Consider the following 27,428-nt stretch of genomic DNA (forward strand, 5'->3'; position numbering starts at 1 on the left):
GTTCAGTTCGCTTCAAGTAAAAAGTAGGTCAACTTACAGACATAGTCTGCCCTCAGTAGTGTGAAATATGAGACAAAGTTGTTTTTCTTGGAAATTCTTTTCTCTTTATTCTGTATCAGTTACATATAGATGATGCGTTGACACAGATCTGATGATGACCCCACACCCAGCAAATGTAACAATGTCTTGAGTATTGGTTGTGACTATAATGCATTCATTAGAGTTCTAAGAAAAGCTACGTCAGTCTCTGGCACATTTTTCATGATACAGAGATAACATATGATTTCATTGAAAATGGTGTAAACCTGCAACGGCTTTATCTTTGATAAAATGCTTCAATTTACAGACCATAGCTGTAAATCTTGATGACAGCTTTTATTTCATCAAATTTGCTTCAGGACAGAAATATTAGCTGCTGCACCTGAAAAAATACAGTGAGAGATCTTATATATTACACTATCATGGGGGTCCTCTGCTATTTTTTGAAGCAACTGCACCCCCTAGGATTATATTGATTGTTAAAATTGCCTAGTGTACCTGTGTTCTTCACACTTACCTCTTAAAGGTATACTGTCACCTGTTCCAATTTTGCCTCAGTTACCATGGAAAGAGAAAATCTAACCTATCACGGATTTTAAGCGGGTGGCCGTTTTTTAAAAATAGCGCCCTTACATGGGCATTTTGAATACCAAGGAATGCCCCTTCGACCATATATGGGCATATTTAGATTACAGGTGGCTGTATACCTTTAACCTTTCAAACTCAAGGTCTTGTTCACAAAATGCAATGTTAGTTGTAGTCTAGATTTTAAAGGGCCAGTAGCTGCATTAAACTTTGTTTTTCACCGTTTTTGTTTTGTATGTCAATTGCAAGATCTTATGCTACTCCAAAAAGCATGTTGAAACACCCTCTATTGAGCCTGTCAACATATGCCTCTACAGTTGTACATGTGCTATTATTGTTTACATTTGAATTGTAGTCCGGACCTGAATTCACTTGCCAACAATAACAATCGTCTACACAACGTACAGGCTGAGTTGACAAGCTGAATACTGTGTATCTCAACATATGCTTTGGGGAGTAGAACACAAATAGAGTAGTTGAAATTAAAAACCATACATACTGAAAGAAAAATCTAAAGTTACAGCTACTGGCCCTTTAATGCAGTTGTCAACAATAACAATATAAATTGCAAAGATACAGAGTTGTTGATAACCTGTACATGATGCATTCCATATGATAATGGGAAAAGAAGAAATTGTATTTAAAAGGAACAAAGATCGCGAGACAAGTGACACTTTTTCCTTGTCCCAATGACTATGCTAATGTTTTGTTTTTGAGCACATCACTGGTCTATACAAAGCTGACAATAAGTGTTGTTGTCCAGATGTTATGATGAAACATGTTGCCATGGATACCATTATAATGAAGACCAGTGTGCCGATAACGAGCTATGTTGGCACAACACTGAGTTAACAAAGTTATCTGTGCTAGAAAATTTTGCATATTTACATGTACTGGTATGTTGGTGTTGGTGAAAAGAAATCTCCAGAAATTCTTAATTTGATTCGAATCTCCATGATGGAAGGATTTTAATCAACTCTCAGTGTTCAAGAAATACTTGGAATCTTGAGAATGCTCTCCCTACACCTGGATGCAATGATAGATCTTTCACAACATATATAAGAAATTGCATGATATTTAAACCTCTATTATAAGTGTGAGAAGACATAAAAATAGGACTTGCATTTTACCAATGATGTCTGCAATTGACGGGTTAGAAATGTTAGAAATCTATTACCATGTTTTTGTCAGTTTTGGAACTCTGATATGGCAAACAAATCCATGCCCGTGTTAACTCTATTGGAAAAAAAAGAAATTTTCGATTTTCACAAAAATATGATGATCAAATCTTTTTTTACTCCTAGAGCTTTAAAATGAGCCCTCACACAAGTAGTAGATTGGAAAAGTATTGTTAAACTTTGAAGAGTTCAAATATCTTTCCTGAGATTGCATTCTAACTCTAATGTTTAATGTTTATGTTTTCTCAACTTTTCTTGTCATTTGGAAGCAGTCTTTAGTCTAGAATTCAATTTAAAGAACTTATAATTTCCCCATTACATCTTTTTAGTAATGCAATACTTTGTTAATGGGAATGCTAGCATTCTGCACATGAGTTTAGTTAATTTAGATGTTTTAGTGATAACAGTGATTGAGGATAGTACTTGTGCTGTGTGTGTTTATTTCCTTTCCTTTTGTGTGTGTTTATTTCCGACTTGTCCCGTTATTCATGTCTGAGAAAACTGTGAAGTACATTGCACAACTTGCCAGGGAAATTCCTAACACAATTCTTCAAACATATGACCATTGAAGTTTGGACAAAATGTTGGAAATGTTGCAGTCAACATTGTACTTTTTAAAACTTTGATCACCAATTTCTAGAAAGACCGGGCAGCTATATCCGGTGCAAACCTGTACTAAGTGTTGATTTCATGCCTAGCTCATAATCAGCATAGGTTCTGCATATAATGGTAATTTATGGTAATGTGACCATTCAAGAGACATGGGGAACCTAAGGGTAATATCATGAAAAGAAATGTCAAATTGAATAGCAAAAGTCGAAACAAGATATATAGATGAAAAAGAGAAGTAAAAACATGAAACACCAATGTCTGCTTTTCCCATTATCATTCAAAAGTACATATCATCCAAAAAAACTATGATTTTCCTTCATTGTAATCTGCTCCTCAGGTTGTCATGAAAATACATTATTTTTACTTGTCTGTAAATGATACATGTATGCCTGACCAACCATCATCTATGGATTTATGCTGCAATGAAACTTTTTGAAAATTATTCAAGTCCTTGTGTAAATACTTTGTGTTGTACCATATGGCAGTATTGTACAAAGTGATTCTTTTAGAGGGTAGAAAATATATACAAGGAGTTTGGAAAAAGTGATGTAATATTCCGGTCATTGACACAAACATCAACAATACAAGAATTAGAGAAAGAAATTCTAAATGTCTGCAGTTAAAGTGTTTGAGAGATATCAAGCAAGGAACAGTTTTTGTACACTTTGAAACAGATTGACATATAAAACAACAACAACATCTAGTACAGTATCCTATCAAGCAATATTGTTCCTGTACAATTATAAAGATTTACATATTATTTAGCAACATCTGGTAAATTGTTCTGTTCACATGAAATTGGCATATGTTGAATGAAAATGATCAGACTGGAACCAACTATTGGAATATTTCAGCACATTCAACACCAGTGTTAAACTGAATCGGCTCCTGATGAGTGAAGGGATTGAGTCAAATTTTCTCAGAGAATTCAGCTGTCCAATCAGATGCAACATTTGTCTAGGGCTCTACTTATAAGGATCTCTGATTAGGAATACTAGTGGGCTCTTCTTGGACAAAGCGAGGTAACACCCATGTCACAGATCTTTAGTGTAACCCCAATGTTTTTAATAGTAAAATATGACAAATACACTCAGATTTAGGGTGAAAGCATCATCTACACTGTCGACTTTTTTACCAAGAAAGTATAAGATCGACTTTTTGGGGTAGTTCAGCATAATTTTATTGGACAAAGTTTAGTCCTGATATTTTGGAAGTTTTAAAGATATTTAATATTGAAATTGCAGGTATACTTGTTGGACCAAATGTACAGCAGTATTGGCTGCACATGATTTAATTGATAACAATTGAAAATCAAATATTCATGCAAATTTGAAAATGATGAATACTTTGTGAGAGAACGCATACAAGCACACTCTGTTTGGAACTACCAAACCAATCAGTGATATCATTGTGGCAGTTAGTGTTAACGATATGTTTACCGTCGACTTGAATCATAGCAATTAAGTCTGACAGAATTAATTGGGATATTGGACAAGAAAAATGGAAAGATGATGCTAAAAAAGCATGGTATAATAGAGGCCAAGTTGATCAATGAGACATGCTGAATTTATACTAGTAGCACATTAATATGTCACAATGCCATAAAATTTTGTCTTGTAATATTAAATTGGAATGTATTCGTAGTAAATATTATTTCATAAACTACAGTTTACTGATATTGGGGTGTTTCTGATTAAGTTGTGTATCTCTATGAGATATTAAAATTTGTACCTTAAGTCAAATGTCTGCCTGGCACCTGACGGTATAACAAATGAGAACCCAGAAGGAAAAATGCATCTTAGCCATTATCTATTCTCCACAGTCCTAAAATAACAATCTTCTGGAAAACACTGAGGATTATAAATTTTACCACATGTGATTTCCATAATTCACAAATCTCAATCTTACATGTCATGATCACAGTACATCCCTGGAAACATTGTGAAGATCACCACGGAATAATTCCCAGCTCCAGGAATTTCCAAACAATGGTAAAGTGTTGCAACAGAAATTGAATTAAAGTTCGAGCTCCATATCAAAAGTACTGAAAAGTGAGATCAGTAAACCAGCTGAAAAGGTTTCAAATCTTTTGATATTCTGGAAGTGCCCTCATTTTAAAGTTCCACAAATTCTGACCCACCTCTAATGGAACATCCTTCTCACCACAAAATTTATGTCCAAGCAGATCACTGCAATGACAACTTGATAAGGAAACATGATGAGTTTTTCCCCCATTTTGATGAGTTTCCCCAATTTTGACACAGGATCACATGTTACCATAGTAACTATATGCATCCATTGGATAAAAGTACAATTTTCACATCTACCCAAGGTGAATTTTTCTGTATTTCAACAGAAACATAAACAATTGTTGATTAGGATGTTTGTTAAGCATCTTTCCAAACCATATATTCAGCTGTTGGTCTTCTGCTGATTAGCAGAAAGTTTCACCCCTGTATCAATGTACAATGGACCCAACCACAGCAGAGAGCACAATGGAGGAATGCACCATAGTTTTGTGGTGAGAGGAGTTGCACAACAAACCCTGCATGACTTTCTGAAATGAAAAAGACAGTAACAACTGTCACTTTTGACAATTTTTTTCTCACTATTTTTGTTTTTTTGATGTCCACTATGCGTAACTCACAAATCTTGTTCAGAAACACAGTACTTGTCAGCTCAGTACATGTGTCAACTACACTGTTTATTGTTGACAAGTGAACTCTGGTCCAAGCAATTTCAAATGTAAACAACAACAGTGTATTTTCTACATGTATAGATGCTGTGTTGACAAGCTAAACAGTTGAGTAGGACAAGAATTTGCAATATTGACACACAAAACTTGTGAAAAAAAAATCAAAGCTTACAGCTTAACTGCTCTTGAACTTCAAACAATGAAGTTATGAGATCACATCAAGTTCAAAGTAACTATCAAACTTACAAATGGATCCTCTTTATAAAAAAGACCCAAAAAGTTACAAATTTTCTCTGTACATTTCATTTTATGAATATCTTACATAACAAGGTACACTCATTGATTTGTTGTCATAAAAAAGACAATAAACACAAAAACACGACCAAACTTTTAAAATACATTTTCTGTCTCAGACAGCGTTTAAAGTTCAATTTTGTTCAAAAATATTAAAGTATATAATATTTACACTCTGCAAGACGAATACCGGTATTTTCTCAAAAATTGAAAAATAAATATGAGTCTTTTTGTAAGATGACGATAGCCTCCAGCAAGCCATGGCTTAACATCATAGATATGTTGTCATGCATCGACTGTTTCTATGGTACCTCCTTCCTGGAATAAAACACAACATGAAGTTAATTTACCTGGCAGCCATTGCACGGATCAAACAATATGACTATGAATATATATTTTCATTTCAGAGAATTCATATATATATTGACAATAATGAGGTCATGAGAAATGTTCAAGTTGGTCTTAAGAGTGGATGATGTGCAGTTTGCAGACCTCAATGATCGACAAATGGTTGATTAAGAAAATCAAACAATTTGCATATTTTGGTTACTTAGTGTGAACAGCCCATGTTAATACCAACTGAATACCTGGTCGGAAGATTTCAGTGAAAATTCTACACTTTCAATATAGCCATCAAGACAGTTGATAATATTCTAATTTAAACTCTTTCATTCTTGCATTATCTTGTGAATTCCCAAGTTTAACATATATGTATTTGTATACATATTAATAAATTAATTAATCTTAACACCTTTCATAATTTTGAATGAATATCGTTAAAATTGAAACTTAATTCTTATCAACTGTTTTTCTGAATATAATATCCTTATACTAGATACTTTTTACTTTTATTGTAGTTCTAAACTGTTCACAAATCACTTTCCTTTTTATAATTCCAAAACTGGCAATATTAAAATGTGAAACCATAGCAACATGTACATTCAGATCTACCTCAAATTGATTGTAATTATGACTATATTTACAGGTTTCTTTCAATATTTCTGTAGTGTTTTTTGTTGGTATTGGATATAATAGAAGTAGGTTGATATAACAGAAGTGGGTTTATTCATTGGTTGCCCTGTGGAAATTGGTTGTAGCTTTAGAAAGACCATGGTATCTATTCCCAAAAGTGGCACTTGAGAAACATCCATCGTGATGTTGCCATGGCAACATCAACTGAAACAACTGCATCAATACAAATAAATTTAACTGTTGCCTCCCATGGTAGAATTCTCAAAAAGTTAATCACCTTCGTCCACATAGCCCCAACCCTTCCCATTGACGTAACCCACAGGCTGGGAAATCAAACCAGCTAGGATTGATCCGGCTGGCATTGGAAACAGGGAGCTATGGTATTATCATCACATCATGGGTTAACCCTTTCATCATCATGGTTTAGCCCAAACCCATTGTTATCAATGGTGATTGTGGACCTGTTTACAGGGAATAGGGGATGAACAGGTTAAGGTAGAAAGGATGTCATGGTGATTTTCTTTATTTTCAGCTGGAAATCATCTCTCTTATTAATTGTTTAGAGTGAGTGTGAAAATTGAGATAAGGGAGCATAGCTCCTTCAGCAATGTTGAAATATCTGACAGTTGTACTGGAATACCTATTTACTGGAAGCTTGCTTGCAGTGGTACTGATGTTGATCGATGGCTGCTCATGCAAACCTTGATGATTTTCATTCAATCTTGGGACGTAATCTGAACCACCCACGGTGCCAAATTTCCCTCCTTTTAATATTTATTAGTCGATGACAATGAAACTAGACAAGAAATTCTAACTATTGAAATTTGCAATGGTGTAGGGAATGAAAATATACAATTTAAGCTGTGAAGGAGTGCATTATGCTGCCTGGTACATTTTGTTCTCCAGTTTAGAATGTCCTGGTTTGGGAAATTTGTCATAATGCCAGGCCAACTGGCAATTATGGTAATGCCAAGTTTCTAATAGCACTTTGCCAGTTGGTGGTCTCAAAACTGATGTCTAGCAACCAAAATAGTTGATAAGTATATGCATTCTGCAAACAACAAAGCAACTACAAATGCATTACACCATGAATGCTTTGTGAAACATCCAAGAAGCCACAGTGTCAATGTGTAGAACATGACACAGTGACCAGTCTATTATAAGCTAGCAATCCGGGCATGTTGGCATTGTAAAAAGGCAATTTTAAAGTCATTAGCATAGCTAGATGGTTTTAGCACCTTGACGCCAACAGTATATGTACCCAAGAACATTGCAGCCATTTTTGTGATCAAAGCAATGAAATGCTATGATGATGAACAGAATTCCTCTGAGACACAAGGGAATTATATTACAGATCGTATTTTATAACATCTTTCAAGTTTCTAATACTAAGTCCATTTCCATACACTTTGGTTGAATTTGCTGCCTGAAAACTACATGTACACCAGGTTATAGACAGGATCTACTGTTGACGTGCCTAAAATCTGTTGACCAATAAAATACCTGGACAGTAAATTGTATAAACTTCAGCAAACTGTTGCGTCGATGATGTTATCATGAAACCCGCACTTGGCTAGTCACTAAACTACTATATACACCATAGCAAGGTACAAATGAAAAGCTTACAAAGACACAGCTATAGACAAATAGCAACTTGTGGGCTCGTCCACACCCACGGCTTTCCTTGGATCTAGGAGTACATCTGCCCACATTGGGCGTAGTCTGCGTACACACCTCGTCTGAGGAGACAAACATGCACTTTTTTGTTGTCCGGACGCTAAATAGTCATTCTATCAAGACTATTTTAGAAGAAAATTTGGCAGCAAGAGGCAAGGTCTGAGTCAACTTCAAAGGAGACAAAAACAATGTCTCTTTCCTCCAGGTGTGTAGTTGCAAATGAATGCCAAGGTTTTATGTTTCCTTGTACTGGAGGAAAGAAAAAAAACTCAAGACGACAACAGATGCATCTAAAATAAAGGTTTGTTTGTTTATTTTTTTGCTCCAATGTGAGGTTATGTACAGGTATAAATTCTCTAACCACAAAGATTTTCCCTTTCCAAGTAGCACCATTTCTGGTTTTGGCCAATCACAGTCAAGAATATAAGGCCTACTTGTACTATTAGCCAATCATTTACATTCTTTGTTAATATCCTTTTTCCTGATTCGTTGGTGTGTAACTACAAAAAACATGGATGTCTTTGACAAACTACTTGGCTATAAATATGTTTTGATTTTTTTCCTCTTTTGTTTTAATGTTATTAATATTGACCTCTTTTTTTTAAATGACAAAACTTGAAGAATCTAATATGACGGCAATATTCTTCATGCTTTGTTCCCCAGACATGATTTTTCTAATACCGGTAGTTTAATAAAGTTTACTTGTTTGCCATAAGTATGTCGAACAGATTATGTCCTGGAATATATAAACTGATTACAAAACACTGACATTTTTCTTTTTTGAATGTTCTTTGTTTTCGTTACACTGACATACAGTAGTAATATGTACATGGCCAGTGAACAAAGATTGTGAAAATGTCTGCTCAGAAATACATCTCCTGATAGCATTTTTCTCAAAACTCCCCCCTGGGGAAAGCGGAAAGTTTTGGGTTGATGGAGAAAATACAATCCTGAGAGGGGAGGGAGGGCATTGCTTGATTCTGCAGGTGCAGTTGAACACTCAAGCCAACAGTCACAGCAGTGTTTGTAACAGGACTGGTGAGTAAACGTCTTGACATATAACACATCATTTGGTAACGAGAGCAAATCCTGTTGCGGGTGAAAGAGTTTGCTGTGTAATAATGTGCTAATTCTTAATGTTGATATCACGTTTGATGCAAAAGGCTTTAATTTAACGAAACCATGATACAGCAACGTACCGTATCAAACACTGTGTACACAATGTAAACATGTCATTTTTGTCTTGCATTCTTCTCATACATTTCTATTGAGTCAGCAAACCATACAGGGTCCAGGATTTCCTCTTGACTACCATGTGCATTGTGGGTCTACTTCTTTGTCAGCAAATATGGCATGGCCCATCCAAAGAAAAACGTGCATTTTGTTATCTCTGTGGTAAGCATGCTGAACAAAATTCATGAGAGATGAATTTTGTAGTTTTGTGCTTTTGATAAAACATTACAGTCAAGGAGTCGCATAAAGCTGAAGAGATTTTGATTGCTTTTTGTCTTTCAGGGGCCTCAAACTTATACACTTTGACCTCTGACCTTAATGAACTATGACCCCATCACCATGTTACTTAGTTGGCATGAAGCTTTTCACCCTTTGACCAGCAAGGTCAAAGGTCAAAGTGGATATTCTGTTGGAGACGGATCTGTTACAGTGGCCAAAGTGAGGTGCCTATGAACGTGACACCTGGTTTAAAGTTGGCATATTGTGAAAGAGGACTGCATTTGCTGTGTGGCTTGAGGTTCAGGAAAAGAAATCTGACAAGTGAGAAAAATTCCAAAACCATGCAAAGCATGAGTGACACATCAAATGTTGCCATTGAAGAGGTGATATGAACACATACACAGTTACTATGAAATGTCAATTTCAACATCATGTGAAGTATGCATTATTTACAAAATGTTGTGTGGCAATTCTTTTTTTTTCTCCTTTTCTTTTTCTTACAAAAATGATAGCAGCTGTGATTTTTTTAGCCAGCAAATGCAGCTTACAGGGACAATGTCTTTGTAACGAACAAAACATAGGAATAAAGCTTAAAATGTTTGGACTACAATAAAAGAAGCAAAGCCAACAGACAAACGTAACAATTCTGTATAACATATTGCCAATGAACAAAAAAAAATCACTCAGTATTTACAAGTACACTTACAAAGACTTTTGACTAAAAATGTTACAGGAGAAACATATGATTGCTTGATGGTCTATTTGCAACAACAGAACTTTACAGAAAGCAAAATTTACAGCGAATGCATGAAAAAAAAAAATAAATGCACAGGAGAGGGGAGAAAAAATGATGAATGCAACAAACTTATTTACAGTATCAGCTTTGCTGACATGGGAACTGCCAGAAATTCACTGTGGCTAGTCTCTTTTTACATACTGGATCATCATTTAGACCTACGGACCATTGTGTTCCGTGTTGTACATGCTACTACTATTACTGGAGAAAGTCAATGCTGAAAGGGTCTTCATTTGAAGCTGATGGGAGCTGACAGATACACTTTGTAATGCTATCAGGACAGTTATCTCGTTATATATCTCCTACCAACGGCATCGATTTGGGTTTGGAAAGTGTTCAGCAGCAGACATCCAAGCGGGTAACTGCCCTCAAAAGCAACGAGCTAACCGGAATCCCTAGTGCAGCGTGAGGATTGTCATTGCCTGGGTATTAACCACCTGGACATAGTTTCAAATAAGGCTTGGGTAAATACAAGGTGGGTAAGTGGCCTAAAACCAAACATAAAACTGCTTAGATCAAGAAAAAAAGGCATAGATAGGGCCTGGACCTTGCAAAAGCTGTATTTTTTCTCTTTTATTGAACTGAATATTTGTGGGTATGAATGCAAAAAAAATATTCTTTTGACTGTTGAACATCCCTGCTAGCAGCGAAAGAGACGGGAACAGTTGAAGGAATAAATCAAACATAGTGTATGCCATCTGCATAAGAAAGTATGGCCTAACAAACGGTGATAATCAGATTTCATAGACCTCAAATGGATATGGGTATGAAATACTCTGGTTTGTTCATTTTCAAAGCCAGGGATGGATATTGAGAGAATTTCTTAATTTCATGATGGAGCAAAAATTACATAAGCAGGGTCCTGTCCATTTTGGGACTGGCAAATGTTTGCTTGGCTATTTTGCAAGCATCATTCCGTGCTAAGTTTTTAATTTGTAAGTAGAACAAGCCTTAGTTTACCCAATCACTTCAAATTACGTAATGATTAAAGGTATTCAGCCACCTTTAATCTAAATATGCCCATATATGGTCAAAGGGGCGTTCCTTGGTAGTCAAAATGCCCATGTGAGGGCGCTGTTTTTAAAAAGTGGCCACCCGCTTAAAATCTGTGATTGGTTAGATTTTCTTTTTCCATGGTAACTGTGGCAAAATTGGATCAGGTGACAGTATACCTTTAATGCCAGTTCATCCTAGAGTGTTATCAGGAGTAATTCTCAAGATTCTGATGCCTCGGCTTGGCTTGGCTGGAGCAGTCTCAAGTGAAAAATTTTGCAGGCGAAAAACGGAGAAAACACGAGAACGGGTAAGGCAAATTACTATGGGTGATCTAATGTGTCTATTTGTGCTTGAATGTACATCAATTAGAAATCTTGGACACCTTGAGAGCGTAGTTCTGATTATTTTTCCTTTGGGCCAACAGGTATTAAAAAGCTGCAAAAGCACCCACAAGAGTATGAGTGTAAATTTACGTAGAAAAGTTACATGACTACCTAAGTAAAACTTGTCAGCATCAATGTCTAATTTTCATAAAAAAGGCCACATTCTCTGGCAGTTCCAACCCTAAATTTAATGGCTTTTCACAGGACTTAAAAAAGCAGACATAAAAAATAATAATAATCACGTATATCCTTATCATTAACATTACAAATGTACGTTTTCACACTTTTGTCAAAAAAAGGACATCAAAAAACAAAAAAACGTCACCAACAAATGGCTTGTTTCAGTTTTTTTTCCACTTGTTCAATAATGCACTTTACCCTGTGTGAGACGAAGTCCCACTTGTAAGCTAACACTTGGCCCTCCCTACTGTTTGGTATCTTCCATGGGTATTCGTGGGAAAAACAAGTTTTACAGGGTTTCCTATCAAGATGAAAAGTACTGGTCAAATTCCTTTTTTTTGTCTCTTTTCTCAATTTTACCATAAAAAATACAAAACAAAATTTTCTACAAATTTCATTGGCCAGTTAAAAACAGAAAATACCAAACAGCTGGAGTACAACTTCTCCCCTTCTCTGTTTCAAAAATGTAGATCTGAGCAGTTCACACAATCGACATCCAGCTCTCTCTCTCTGCTTGAAAGAGAATTATGTTACTGATTGTTCTTTGAAAGGATCGAAGCATTATTTCAGTGGGGGAGAGAGGGACATGACAGAAATGCTAACTATAGAGGCAGGGGCAAGGGCGAGAAAATAAGATGACATTGAATTAGACTAACTGAGGAGTTTGCACCAGCTGAAAATGAATTGTGTGTAGGTGCAAGACTCGTCATGTTCTTGCGATACAGAAGAACTTTCTAGCAAACACCTAAGAAACAGGACTTCTACCATGGATATTATCAAACTTGACTTGTTTCAAATTTTTAGAAATTTAATGATATCAGCTATATGCTATTAAAGCTTTGTTTCTTTTCGGGTTTGAGGGGATAGATTTTCACATGGTACTATAACTATCTCATTACGCAACAACGTGACTTCAAATTCGTGTAAATACTCACAGAGTTGTTTAACATTGAAGGGATAAAGGCTGGGACTCTACGTCATTGAATGATGTGAACAAAGAGGCTTCAAGCCACTGACGAAGTGACAAGATCACTTAATTTTAAAGCGATGGCCACAAAAGAACAGGGCGGCAACATGACAACCATCGCTTTCGACCACGATCAGAAAAGTTGAAGTGTCAGCGTGAAACGCAATTCACTATTGAACCACCAAGATTTCGCTGGTGTCCAAACTTATTGTACTCTTGCTGAGATGGAAGAGTCTTGAGTTTTACATTAATATGTGATAAGAGAAGACTTCCTGGGACACTTGGTGACTCTTACAGAAAATGACAGAACTGCGTAAACGTTGAAATGAAAGCTGACTTGATCTTCGTGACTGATGAGCAATGCATGCTGATACACCACAGTGTCACTCACATCCACAGACACTGCAAGTCTCAACACACATGACAGGTGCTTAGACAGATGTTGCAAACTCCCCCACCCTTCAACCCCTGTTTTTTTCTGAAGTACACGTACACAGATGCAACCTTGGCGGGAAAATATCCAAGTATAATTGAAGTAGGGAAATCTACAGGGTATATATAAAAGTGGGATTACCAAACTATGTTGGAAGACACAACACAAGAAGGGTGAGGAGGTAGGAATGTTAAATTGAAGATATGAAGAAAAGTACTTTTTCCCAGAATTTTGCATTTTTTTAAGAAGTGGCAGTTAGCGACAGAAATTTTAACCACTCCCTGTTACTTTTATCACCTAGCAACGCAAACCAGATAAAGATTTATCCAAGAGACGAAAGCCTACCCCACCTAAGTTAGTGCTGCATTTACGGGTCAAATTTTCATTCGCGTTACTGAAGTAACCCTGGTATTTTCAGCCGCAGTTTTCTTGTTCTCAAGAAAACCAGGTCAAGATGATTCCTTTGCCAGCAACATGTTCCTGTAATCAGTGTACTATCTCTTATACAGAAGTTTCAGACGCCTTTACATAATGAGATGGGGGTCTGTGCAATCTGGTAGGGTACCAAGATAGTTTTCGGGGCCAACCATTTGGTTCATGGGATAGGAAGCGTTAACCACATTATATCAAAAACTTTAATTCTATATAAATATACTGTGGTATCCAAACTGTCCCTATTGACTGTCCCTTCACACCCCCTCAGTCATCTGAGTTTTGAGTAGTCCAACAGGAAAGGTAAAAGGTTAGGACTGCTCAGCACCTGGCCAATCGTCTTCATCCGTGTCTGATAGATTCTCATCGTCTGTGTTGCCAGGGAAATCCTCACCACTGTTCATTTCTGGCGTCGTCCCTGTATTTGTACAACTGTCAACCGACCCTTTGTTTGCTTTGCGAGTTTCTTCTGTTGATGAAAATATCAACCGAACCTGAAATAGGAGATTCATCCAGAAGTAAGATGCAAACAAAATACTGTATTTACTGACTGCTACAGAATATATACAGGGATAAAACAGAGACTTACACTGTAACTTGATCACCTGAATCCATCTCATTTTTTAGAACTTACAACAAACTTTTTGTACGTTTTTGGTCTACAACTTGTGATGGTTCATTTTGAAGCTCAAGGAGGAATTGAAGTTTTCAGTTGTTTACCTTTGTGAAAATCAAAAATTAAATTTTTTTGCACAGAGTTGACACAGGGATTGTGGCCATTTTGAGTTTTCAAGTGTTGGAAATATTTGGGTAATGTGTTTCTAAAGTACCAAATTTTGCATGTCATGCTGGATTTGTATTCTTTATTATGACAGGGAATGGTTTAAAGTTCGCTAAGGAAAGTTTGGGCAAAAGTCTTTTCATTTTGAGGCACATGCTACCTTACGGTAGGGACAGATAATCGGACTCTCAAATTTTTACAATTCTTTTCTACCTCTTGTAGAAGGCATTTTAAAGCTCTTGGAATAAGAAAAATTTTCACTGTCTATGTTTTTCGAAAATTGAAAATTTTATTTTCCCTTTTATTTTTCCTTTTACAGTTACCACAGGGATGGCAGCCATTTTGAATTTTCAAATACCCGTAAATGTGAGGTAATTTGTTTGTCTGGTACCAAACTTTGTCTCTTGGATTTTTATTTTTGATTTGGTCAAAATATGGTTGAAAGTTTCATTGAGCAAACTTTGAGCAAAAGTTTAAGTCTCTCAATTTTCACACACATGCTACCTTGAATCTTTCCATAGAAATTTATGGTATTTTCCCAACACCAAAACCAACTACTGCACACTTTGATGGATGGGTGTAATTTGATACAGGGGACCTAGTTAGATACAAAGAACACTTTTTATGTTTCAGATTTGATGTAGCTGCATATTCACAGGTCAAGTCTGGAAAATTGCATTACACATGTGACTGATACTACTCGTAAACATAAAAAGTGAAAATTACTTTTCGATGTCAGAGCAAAATACCATTGAAGATTTCCTACACAAAGCAAATAAATAATATATGATGTACATAATTTTCTTCTGAATTCTCTCTAGGTCACACAGACAAATATGGTACAATGTCACCACATGGCTATCCATCTTTCAAATTTCCCAACAGTTTTCCATTTGATTTCATCAGCCTTGAGGTCAGAGGTCAAATAGGGAAGTTGCCCACCTTGTTCAGAAATTCAGTCAATGAATAGAGAGGTTGTAAGCGACAGATGGACAACAAAACTGGATAATCACGATAAAAAATTGCACTTGAGTGACAAGATTACAAAATTTCAAATACTCTCACACAAAACATGATGTCAAGCATATAATGAGTTGGAAAGGTATTGATAACATGATAAAAACAAAATGATGGAAGTTCTTCTAGGATTTGTAAAGAGACTTTACCTTAAAATTTGGAGAGAATGTTTTATTTGTTTTGTCTTTGTTGGCTTTGTCTATCTGATCTTTCCGTAACGTATACGTTATGACATCACTGTCGCTATTTTGTTGGTCATCCAAGTCGCTAGTACCATTTGTGACTCCGTTCCTGTCGCCTTCAAGGATGAAAAATGTGTTAAACCAAAAGTGAAATAGTTTTTCCTGCAAAGGAATGCAAAACATTAAAAAAAACAAGTTAGGTACGGTTCACATCAAGAAATGTTTTCTCACATAAGATGGAGACATCCCATGAAATTTTTGCTTTTGAAAGCAAATTATTCTCAACTTGAAATAAACATGTGAATGATTAACATAATGCTTGTACGTATACATGTACTGCGTTTTGTTTTGATCTAGATGATTAAAGCTGCAACAACCAAATATATATTGTAATTTGCTTTGAATTGACGGTTTAATAAGGTATTACACAGGAACAATAAATTATTAAAGTTGACAAGCAGACATAGAGGGGTATGTAAACAAATTTGGTCTCTTCCTTTGAAAGGGTCTGTATTTCCAAAATGTTCCGCAAATTCATGCAGCAACTGAACAAATCTACGAAATCTGGCTGACTGTCAACCACGCCGAATGAAGTCTCTCAAACTATCACTAAATCTCGCCCCTCTGTAATTCTCGTTCTGTTTGTTGCATGTTATTTCTTTCCTCAGTCTAAGTCCTGTTACTCAAATGGGGAGAATTGCATGTGTCTGCTCTGGACTAGAATTCAAATGCAAACAATGAGAGTGCATTTCATACATATAGGAACTATGTTGAAAAGCTGAATAGTGGGTGTTTCAACAAGAACTTGTGATTGACATGCAACACAGAAGTAGTGACAAATAATTAAAAAGTTACGGCCACTGGCTCTTTAAAGGTAAAGCAAGAACATTGTATGCATCTTTGAGAGTCCACCATATTCCCTCTCAAACAATTCCATCGGTATTATGGCAAATTCAGCCTGATCAACACATGTCAGCACTACAATTTAGTTGACTGCTCACAGGGCTTGTCAACCAATACTTACAACTTCTAACATTAGTAAATTCTAACTGATAGACAGAGCAACATATCATGATGGGAAATGAACACATTAGGATATTGCTTGCCTTTTTTGTAAGCATATTTGTCTTATGGAAAAATTCTATCTTGATGTCTCCACAAATTGGCAGTGATTGCGGAATATCACATATAATGCATTTGTCTCCTCTTTTGACGCCCTGTCAAGAGAAAGACACAGGTTAGACATAGTGTACTTGAAATTTCACATTACTTCATTCAGTGCATGGCATTGTGACACATGGTGTTTGCCTTTCAACTAGAAAGGGACATGTCTGTCATTTAAAGGACCAGTAACTTAACTTTTGATAATTTTTTTCTCTATTTTTGTTTGTGATGTCGACTACATTTTTTTTATTTAGACCCCGAAAGCATGTTGAGATACACAGTATTCAGTTTGTAAGCTCAGCCAGTACATGTGTAGACTGCATTGTTGTTGTTGACAGATGAACTCTGGTCAAGACTACGATTCAAATGTAAACAACAACTGCGAATTTTTCACTTATAAACGTTACATTGACAAGCTAAATAGTTGGTGTTTTAACATGCTTTGGGAGTAAAACAAGGAACTATAATTGACATTACAAACAGAAATGGTGGAAAAAATTCATCAAAAGTTAAAGTTACTTGCCCTTTCACCACAACACTTCTGTTTTGACAGTAATGTCTCCATGACACTCCAAAGAGGCACTGTTATTTGTGAAAAATAAACAGATGAAAAGAGGTAATATAGTATCTTTCTGCTGCTTTTGTCTAAAATTAGCCCTTTCAATGTCTCACTTGAACATTGCTACGTTGAACTTTGACCCACATACAGGAAAATGGGGCAATACACAATACCTAGCAAATTCTCAAGAGTGCATGCCATCCATTTTGCATTAGTAAGACATCACTTTTCATACAGATGAGAGACTATGTGTCCTAAAATTTCACAACATTTCTGGGTACAAATGCAACTATTCAGTGGTACAAGCTGATATGCTTACAATTTGTTTTATGATCTACAGCAAATGCTATTTGCTATCATAAGCGTTGATATTTGGTTGTCACTTGATTCAAATATGATAAATGGATTATATGGGATGGATACCATGTGATCAGGGTCACATGATCAGTAGCTGCCATGAGATACCATGTGATCAGTCACATGATCAATAGCTGCCATGGGATCAAAGTCATGTGATGGGTGGACATAACGTGATCAGAATCCCAAGATAGGTGGATGTCACTTAGGTTAGACGCAGTGAACTTACCTCGTAAGTCTGTGATGAGTAAATTTTAACTTTCTGTTGACTGACAACAAAACTGGGACCTGTAGGAAAAGCAAGAATGAGATGAGATCAATGTTATTTGAAATAAGTGTGAAACTATTCATGTTATAACCCTGGAGATGGGAAAAATACACTCTCTATAATTCAAGGTACCCTTACACACGGCCCGAATATAGACTGTCAAAATATGTGGCAGTGTCACATGTCTGAAAAACTTTTACTGCAATCTTTTGAAGCTCTCAAAAATCATTTGCATTTTGAGTCTTGTTTCAATAACAGAATGGCAGCTACGGAAGTCTCCAACCAGTTTAGCAACGTATATCTGGTCCATTAACCAAAACGCCAATCAGGAAAACACAAGCTTTGCAAAGACTTTCGCACAAGAGGACATTTTTACACAGCTACTTGATGCTCTTTCTGTGACCAATTCACAAACAGACCTGTGCAGCGAAATGAAGGAATTAAACTCACGCATGCACTACTTACTAGACGTGCCATTTGAACACATTGGAACTGTATCTAGCTGTATTCCCTTAAGTAACAATGTAGTTTGCTTATAGTCTAAATTCTGAGCAATATATTGCCCATAGTATTCGACGTATCGCCTTTGGCTTGGAATTGTTACCCCCTACAAAGAAAAAAACATAAATAAAAACAGAATTTGAATCTGATCTTGTGTGCTTTCTCATGGTAGTACTGTTACTGACTTGTCCAAATTTTTTCTATTTTGTCTTCATTCAGTGCGCCAGTCAGTGTAAGTTTTACAGACCAGTCAGTGTAAGTTTTACAGACCAGTCAGAATAAGTTTTACAGACCAGTCAGTCAATTTTTGCAGACCAGTTAGAAGCTTTACAGACCAATTTGAATATGTAAGATAAGTAAGTTTTGCAGACCAGTCAGAATAAGTTTACAGACCAGTCAGAATAAGTTTACAAACCAGTCAGAATAAGTTTATAGACCAGTCAGAATAAGTTTTACAGACCAGTCAAAATGCGTTTCACAGGAAATTGGCAATAACAGATTCATTTCCTAAAAAAAGACTGTGGGAGCATAATAGATTGGTCACTGTTAATGACATAAATGCAATTACTATATAAGTACCATCGAGATTTTTGCATGTGATGTATAATGAGAAGGTTATTATGAAAACACTCTGAAGGTTGCACTTGGACAGTGAAGCTGAACACTGCCCTCAACTTTGCATCAGGCAGTATGCTGCAGCAATGTCCCTATGCGTCCTTTCACCTCATTACAGCTTGACATAAACTCACCTTGTCATTATGCGTCCTAGCTTGCCCATAATAATTTAGTGCTTCAGGGGCAGTGTGAAATTTCTTTGTGTGAAGTAAATATGAACAGATCATTACACCTGTCCTTCCCTGCAAAAGAGCAGCGATATATTCAAGTCTTGTCCCTCTTTCAAAATGGTACGATCCATTTGACGACGTTTATAATAGGTCCATCACATTCATGACCAGAGACAAGGGAAGATGAGAGGTCGATTAAGCTGACTACAACATTTGACTTTTTACATACAACAATTCTTGTAAAGTTGACAGGACACCATGGAATGTATCACAATTGCTGGTAATGAGAGAATTTGCATGGACCAAAGTGATAATAAAGCATGCAAGCTTGCTAATACGGACAATGTGCTGAACTATACAAACCTTTCCTGCTTTACAATGTATAACAGCTATATTTTGTTCATCGGCTTGAAGCCATTCACTGACGTCCACACAAAAAGGTTTTATCAGTTCAAATTTTGGTGGGTTGTGATCGTCGAATGGAAAATGTGCAACTGTTGAGCAAAGAAGACGAAATTAATCAAATAGCTGTAAAAGAAAAACTTGGGAACAAACTAAATGCTTCCTTTACAAAAGGACAGTATCTGTAATTTTTGATGACATTTTTAAATATTTTTGTTGTAACTCTCCTCTGTACAGCATATTGATAAACAAAGAAATAACCTTTTTAAATATGATTAAGCAATAAACCAAAGCCAGTGACGGTATGCCACGAGATTTTGACCAGTTCATAACATATGTGCACAAGTGAAAGTGAACAGGTCAAAATTGAGAGGTATACCAGTTGCTGGGGTGGTTTATTCCAATTAACTCATAATATTAAATTAAAATTGTGGCCTAAAACTTCAAAAAGGAAATTTTCTCTAGCTGAGAGCTTGTACCTGTTCCAACCATGCTGTATTACAAATATATCAGTTGTTTTCATGTCTCAACCAATCAGATTGCAGTACTTCCCCATCAATGTACTGGTATGATATCAGTGTTCTCCCCAGGATTTTTTAACAAGAGGGCGAAGACATGGTGCGAACACAAGCGACCGCGTAAGCGGTCGCGGGGGGAGGACGTTGGAGCTTTTGAAAAACAGAGGTTAAAATGGTGTTATTTGGTGGCACTTGGGGAGTATTTTTTTCAGATTATTTTCGTATAAAAAACTCAAAGGAAAAGAAATCTGAGACAGTGTTCCACAACTTTTATTCCAGTTCACTGATTTCAATAAAGATTACATTTTTTGAAAACGAAAACATAGCGACAGACATACATTTATTCATCGATGTCAAAATTATCACCATAGCACTCACGTGTTCTCATCCTCCGGCAGAGTCTAAAAATAGGTCGTTTTGCTTTGGGAAGGAATACACAAGCAAAATTCTAACCTCCTATAAAAACTTCAGTGTACTCTGCTGTCCTTGGTTCGGCTCAAGCTCCTTGGCTCAGCTAAGTTGGTTACCTAATGCACGGTCCCTATGGAGGGACCGTGGTTAACGATACGTTACGGCCTGAGCCATGCAAATATGGCTGCCATCGATGAGTTGCACATGGGCTTATGATCTCGGATGACATCACAAACTCGCAAGATTTGCAAGATCGATGAGAATTACGTTTGCAGCCTGCAGGATCGACGATCACGCTTGGATTTTGCTTGTAAATCACTGTCAACTTTTTTCCCGTATATTTTATTGTTTTATTTTTCAAAAAAAATAAATCTTTTTCATTTCTGGCAAGGGGGCGTTCGGAATTTACAAGAGGGCGCCACGCCCCTGTTACCTTATTCAGGGAGAACACTGGATATGATTCATATTACATTATACCAGTATATTGATGGTGCAAATACAGCCATCTGATTGGTCAAGAGGTGAAAAGAACTGTGGTATATTGACGATATACCACCGTTGACACACACAAGAGCTTTCGGCAAGAGCAAAAATCCTTTTTTGACGTTCCATGTCAGACTTTCAATATACTGTTATAATATAATAACATTAAATCACACCCAGCAACGGTATACCACTCGATTTTGACCAGTTCACTTCATATATGCTCTCTATATCGCTTGTGCATATATGTCTTGAACTGGTCAAAATCTTGTAGTATACCATTGCTGGGTGTACTTTATTGCTTAAATATACAATATGCAATGTTATCATTGAGACAATGACAGACGAGTACTGATCTGGAGCTAAATTCAGTGTTCAACAGAAACAATGGACATTAAATACACAAAGGCTGTTTTGAAAAGTTGCAGACTGGGCATTTCAACTTGACTTTGCAAGTGGAACAAGAAACCACATTTCAAAGACAACAGTAAATTACAGCATAAGTTACAGTTTTTGCAAAGATTTTATCAATCCACACTGTATCCTATAAAGTTTGATTTGACACTATAAACCAGGAAGTAAAGTTTTAATAATCAAAATTTGTCTCTCTAACATTTCACAAAATACTACAGATTAGTTCCTCCTTTTCAATAACCATAATTCAGCCCAGCAAATTTTTAAGTTTTTGTTTTGGTATAAACACAAACAGAAGCCGTTGGTTAGATAGGGCTAAAATAAATATTTTCTATTCAAGATACTACAACCTAAGACTCTCTAACTGTCATTTCTAAAGGAACAGAAGCATAACATTTATTGATATTTTCGATATTTTTGTTTGATGAAACCAATTCATGTTTTTTTCTGTCTCTCTAAGGTATGTTGAAATACCATACACTGTGTACGATACGCTGTGTTACTGTTGACAAATGAATCAGTCCGGACTAGAATTAAGTTACTTATCAACAACAACTTTGGACATTACAAATAATAGTGGCTGTGTTAAGAAATTGTACACTTGGCATTCACCATGATTTTAGGGTAGCATCAGAAAATGCATTTTACAAACACAACAAAAAATCGTATTTTACAAACACAACAAAAAATCGCATCCAAACATATCAAGCCTTACTTAAACTTAAGAGAGTGCTGAATACACTGATTTCATCTATGTGTAAAACCTAACACAAGCTCTTGCTAACATCATCTACTATCAGAATATTCGAATGTGAACTATTACTGCTCTGATGTTAAACAAACGATGTGTGAACTTTATTGGCCAATTGGTGTAATATTTCCCCTTTTGTCAACTAAATATATAACATGCCTGATTGAATTTGTCCATCTTTCATTGCCAACAGTACTGTCTAAGAAATTTGCATCTGATTATACTTATGCTTCCACAATAAAGAACATGTATATACTATAAAACTGAAACCATCAGATATTTTCCCTTAATCCTTTAATTCCTTTAATGAATATTGTGCTTGTGAATATTTTCTCTGGCAAAATTTTTACAGTCCAAAGCTCTGCAACCAATATATCATTTTTAAAACCACACAGCCTACATATAGGACTGATTTGTGTTTGGAAAACTGCACTTGAAGTCCTCAATTTCTTAGGATTGGCTGGCTTTTGATTAACAGCATGCACATACCCGAAATTACCTAAACACTAATAATTTCTCAACAAAACTCACACAGTTATTGCTACATAACATTTGTACACATTAAAGGGAGGCAGTCGTCAGAACTGCACTTGCAGTATGCGACTTTCTTGTTTACAAACAATGTATTTCATGCATGGTATCTAGATGCATCAAGTATACATAGCTGCAACATTTAAAATTTTCAATATCCATTGTTAACAAACATGTTTTGACTTTCATCAGTCCCCAACGTACCCTAGATAAGTATTTACATCATTCATAGGGGTCCCTGGCAACCTTTGAGCAGAGTTCTGACGACTGCCTCCCTTTAAGCTGGCAATGTGGCTGAGGCTTCTTGCTATAGTGTGTATTGGTTGGCTGAATATAATTGTCACTATTGGTGATTTCCAAACAACCAATCAGCTGCCTTAGTTTTTGACTCCTTAACTTGCTGTAAATAATTACACTCCACCAATCAGATGTAAACTTCAAAGCTGATGTGTTTCAGTATGGCCAGAAAGTCGAAGCCATAGATCAAGTCTATAAAAGCCATTCCCTGGATGATAGTTTGTTCAGATACTTACCTCTACTTTGGAACTTTGCTGCATCGTAACTTCTTTCTGAACATCTGAAAAAAAAGAAACAGATGAACATAAGACTTAGGTGATTGAGCGTAACAATGACTTGAACCATAGAATCATATGATCCGATGATCCAAATGTAGGTACCATTCTGCTCCAAAAAGTACCGGTAGCTTCTAATAAGCATAAGAAATATGTCTACATAGCAGAGTGTAGGCAGGATCACTGAATGGGTGGAACCCACAATGCAAAGAAAGGCAGTACAGACAAAAGCATCTGCACCAACGCAAACAGAAATAAGTGTATTCCCATACACGTTTCTGGTTGTACTGCACTCACTTGACTTCTTGGCTCTAATGTGTCCATAGAACATGACGAATATTTTTTATTCCTGAAAATGCCCATTAGTCCGCAGGTTCCAAAATTTATCTTGATACTTAATTGTAAAACACTGAATAGGTATAAAGAATTTTTTAGACTCCGTCATAAAACTTTTCCACAAGAGCAATAACAAGCACTGACACTACAACAAATAATCTAATTACATTTTTTGTGTTATCTTACAACACTAACTGATGGTGTTCCCCAGGGGTCAACTCTGGGTCACCTGTTCATCAAAACCATCTACAATATCTGTTTCTCAGAAAAAAAGTCAAATCCTCAATACGGTGCAATAACCTGGATGTATAATGGGAAATTCTCACGTTCATAAAGTTGGAGATCGAAACAAGAGTGACAATTCAATCTTGCACTGGAAATAACAGCGTGAAAAGAGCAGACTTTCTGGTGATAACGGTTGGGGACCTGTTTCCCAAGGTATCAAGGTGAGCTGATCACAGTACAAGATCAATACCAGATACGATGGGTATAAAATTGGGAATTTGTCAGTATCATGAGGTGATAAGTTGACATTTTGAAAGTGAAGAGAGAGAGAACTTTCAGATCATTAACTCTGCACTCACTATTCTGAGAATCAAGAAAAGATCATCAGCAAAAAATTGGAGCAAAATTGGACTAATGACACTCAATCTGTACTCAACATACAATAAGGGTATTATGATATAAATGTGTATAACATCTGACACAGATACATCCTTTACTTTATAGCTTTCCTCTTACAGTGACTTAGATATCTTCTTGCATTTTCACAAAATCAAATTATCTCCAGAATAGTAAAAGAGTGAATAGCGCTGTTCACGGTTACAGGTGTGTTACTAAATATAGCTGTACGCGTGCGACATCGGACACGCAGCTTGAAATGCGGACAAATTTTATCAATGTTGCATACATGGCTGTTTTGGCAGCTTGTACTCTGAGTTGTGAATATGTTTTTTAGTATTCACTGTTACACTAGCAGTCGTCCACTGAGATGTATTTTCGTCGTTCTTGCATGCGTAATTTTCAAAAGCGTAATCTAAAAATGCGGACAAATATTTATTTTTGCATATTAATGAGAGAACAGTGACGTAAACTGTGAACAGCCCTATACACAGTAGAAAGCGCCTGGGGGATAGATAATCAGAGTCTGGAACTTTTGTAATAGTTTCCTAGACTGCAGCTTGTTTGGGCTCATTATAAAGCTTCTGGAATAAAAAAAGTTTCAAAGGTCTTATTATTTTTGTGAAAATCGAAAAGTTCATCTTTCTGTACAGACTTAAAACAGGAATGGCGGCCATTCTGTTTTTCAAATATTGGTAAATTTTTGGTCAATTTGTTTCTCTTGTACCAAAGGTTGCACGGTAACTCGTAATTTTTATTCTTTTGAGAGAGAATGGTTGAAGGAAATTTTGAGCAAAGTTTAAATTTTTCAATTTTGACATGCACGCTACATTAAATCAAATAATTAAGATAATTTGGACCATGTATACCAAATACTATTTCAGAGATAGCCCTTGTGTATCTCAGTATGGTTTGGGGAGTAGTACTTGAAAATGTCATTTACATTAAGGTAGAACACGTCTCAGGGACAGAAATTTGGGCTTTCAAATTTTATCAATTGTCTTCTAATCTACCACTTGTGGGGCTCATTTTAAAGATCTAGATGAAAGAAAAGTTTTCACAATCTTAGTCTTTCGAACATTGAAAATTTTTTTTTTTTTGCCATAGAGTTAACACAGGGATGGCGGCCATTTTGAATTTCAAATACCGGGAAATCTTGGGTTATTTGTCTCTGTAGTACGAAAGTTTGCGCTTCTGATTTTTATTCTCGATTTGGTAAGAGAATGGTCAAAAGTTTCATTGAGGAAAGTTCAAACAAAAGTTAAAGTCTTTCACTTTTGAGGTGCAGAGTACCTTAACCCTTTTCCTGCCAAGTCCATAATTCACCATCAGGTCAAGATGGTTAAAATTAATGAAACACAACGTATTCCATATGGTGTATTTCAACATAATACTGTACATTTGAAGGCTGTTAAAAACATAGATACTGTAAAGTTGATTTTTTTGGACTAAAGATGCTATAACAGACCAAGCCAAGTGGGTGAAAATACGTCATGTTTTGGCTCAATACCGCTTTTTACTGACTTGGTTGGTGAGGAAGTGATACTTTCTGGCAGGAAGAGGGTTGAAGACAAAAATAGCGATGAAATCATCAAAAGTTGCAGTTACTGGCCCTGTTAGTCTCTTCCAGAGTATAACTTGTTATAGCAACTTGAGTCTTGCAGAAATACTGGCTTGTAATTCAGATAATATCTAAAGTTAGGACTGGAAATCGATTGAACCGTCTGGGTTTTTTCATACAGCTACAAATTACAGCGAACTAAAAGGCTCGGTCTGCCAATGTGAAACTACACCTGCAAACACATGAACTGAAAGTATCAAGCCATTGTCAAATTGAAGGAAAAGCTAGACTGAATAAAAATGCACTTTTCATATTCATCTTTTGCTTGTCAGACATAAAAATCCACCTACATATCCACAATATCCTACAATTTTATCATCGGTCAGGCTTTTACTTAAAAATCACAAAAAGAAATAACATTTACTCCACCTCCCCTGATGATATACAAAGGAAGAGAAAATTTCCTTGCAAGTCAAATCTTTGGACAAAAGAGCTTACATTACAGAAACCCTAGACTGCATCAAGCACCCACAGCGGCATCTTGGAAATGTACACACACTATTGATCAGAAATCCATAATATATCTGCCCTGCATATCGCTCACCTGACCTACTTTCAGAAATGAAATAGAAACAAAGTAATGAAGTGCACTATTCTGAGAGGTGCCATTGAGTGACCTACTTTTTTCCAACTCACAATCGCATTCCCGTTAAATTTTGTATCTGGACACAACAAATAATGTGAACTGCAATTTTTTAGACAGAGTAGTCAGACATAATGAATTCAAAATGGTCAAAAGAGGCATCTGGCTAAAAAGCTTCAAACCAAATTTCAGAGAAAAAACAGGATTAAAATTTAACAGGTGACAAAAGCTTATAAACTACCTAGTTGCAAATTAGATAGAGTAAAGTCATGAAATAATCAGGTGTATTTATACACAGGTCTGACTAAAGACTCAGAATTTCTGAAAATTTATCCCTGTTACCTATATATCTGCAAGTATGATACGGTACAATGTAACTATTTTGCTTCACACCTTTCTTAGTCTGTGGCATAAAGAATCACTACTGTACCAAATCAGGAAATGTATCCCTTTAGTCACATCACTTCATCTCAACGATGATGGCCACTGGCCAATGTACAGGGAGAGTCTATTTGAATCTCTAAATAATATCTATACTGGTAGTGTGATTGGAATTGATGTGTTCAGGAAAGATGGTAACACAGATATGTTGAGTTTGGTGCAGGAGCAGCAAGGATGTAGAAAATTTGGGTTACAGGCGGCCAAAATGACAGTATAGGTGGTTTTATGTTGTAAGAAGTGTGTAAGCACACTAACTTCATGCAAAATGCCTTTTTTATGCTAAACTAATGATTTTTTAAACCGGTAAATTTTAGCCAACGGTTGTTTTCTACATCCTGGAAGATATATGCTTGGATCTCATCAGCAGTGTCTTTTGTTGAAGTTTGGAAATTTGCATATGTGGTTTAGGATGCCCAGTATTATTTCTAATATCACTTCA

The 27,428-nt window shown here is 36.2% G+C and overlaps 1 protein-coding gene across 5 annotated transcripts in view; it reads right to left on the reverse strand.

Annotated features, from left to right (window-relative positions):
- Positions 1 to 78: 78 nt before the first annotated feature.
- LOC139123202 (phosphatidylinositol 3,4,5-trisphosphate 3-phosphatase and dual-specificity protein phosphatase PTEN-like) overlaps positions 79 to 27,428 on the reverse strand; it is a 64,921-nt gene continuing 37,571 nt past the window's right edge. For 3 of the 5 annotated variants that reach the window (XM_070689302.1, XM_070689305.1, XM_070689301.1), the window contains exons 5-13: positions 23,349 to 23,392; positions 19,669 to 19,799; positions 19,270 to 19,377; positions 18,485 to 18,626; positions 17,981 to 18,039; positions 16,778 to 16,888; positions 15,639 to 15,833; positions 14,020 to 14,185; positions 79 to 5,721 (exon numbers count right to left, since the gene is read on the reverse strand). In XM_070689302.1, coding sequence (XP_070545403.1) covers positions 5,675 to 5,721; positions 14,020 to 14,185; positions 15,639 to 15,833; positions 16,778 to 16,888; positions 17,981 to 18,039; positions 18,485 to 18,626; positions 19,270 to 19,377; positions 19,669 to 19,799; positions 23,349 to 23,392 — 1,003 coding nt within the window. In that variant the 3' untranslated portion in view covers positions 79 to 5,674. Of the gene's footprint in view, positions 5,722 to 8,343; positions 14,186 to 15,638; positions 15,834 to 16,777; positions 16,889 to 17,980; positions 18,040 to 18,484; positions 18,627 to 19,269; positions 19,378 to 19,668; positions 19,800 to 23,348; positions 23,393 to 27,428 lie in introns of those variants that run through there. The other 2 variants (XM_070689303.1, XM_070689304.1) reach the window with 2 other exon arrangements.

The sequence above is a fragment of the Ptychodera flava genome, chromosome 22 (genome assembly GCF_041260155.1).
Source record: "Ptychodera flava strain L36383 chromosome 22, AS_Pfla_20210202, whole genome shotgun sequence".
Lineage (NCBI taxonomy): Eukaryota > Metazoa > Hemichordata > Enteropneusta > Ptychoderidae > Ptychodera > Ptychodera flava.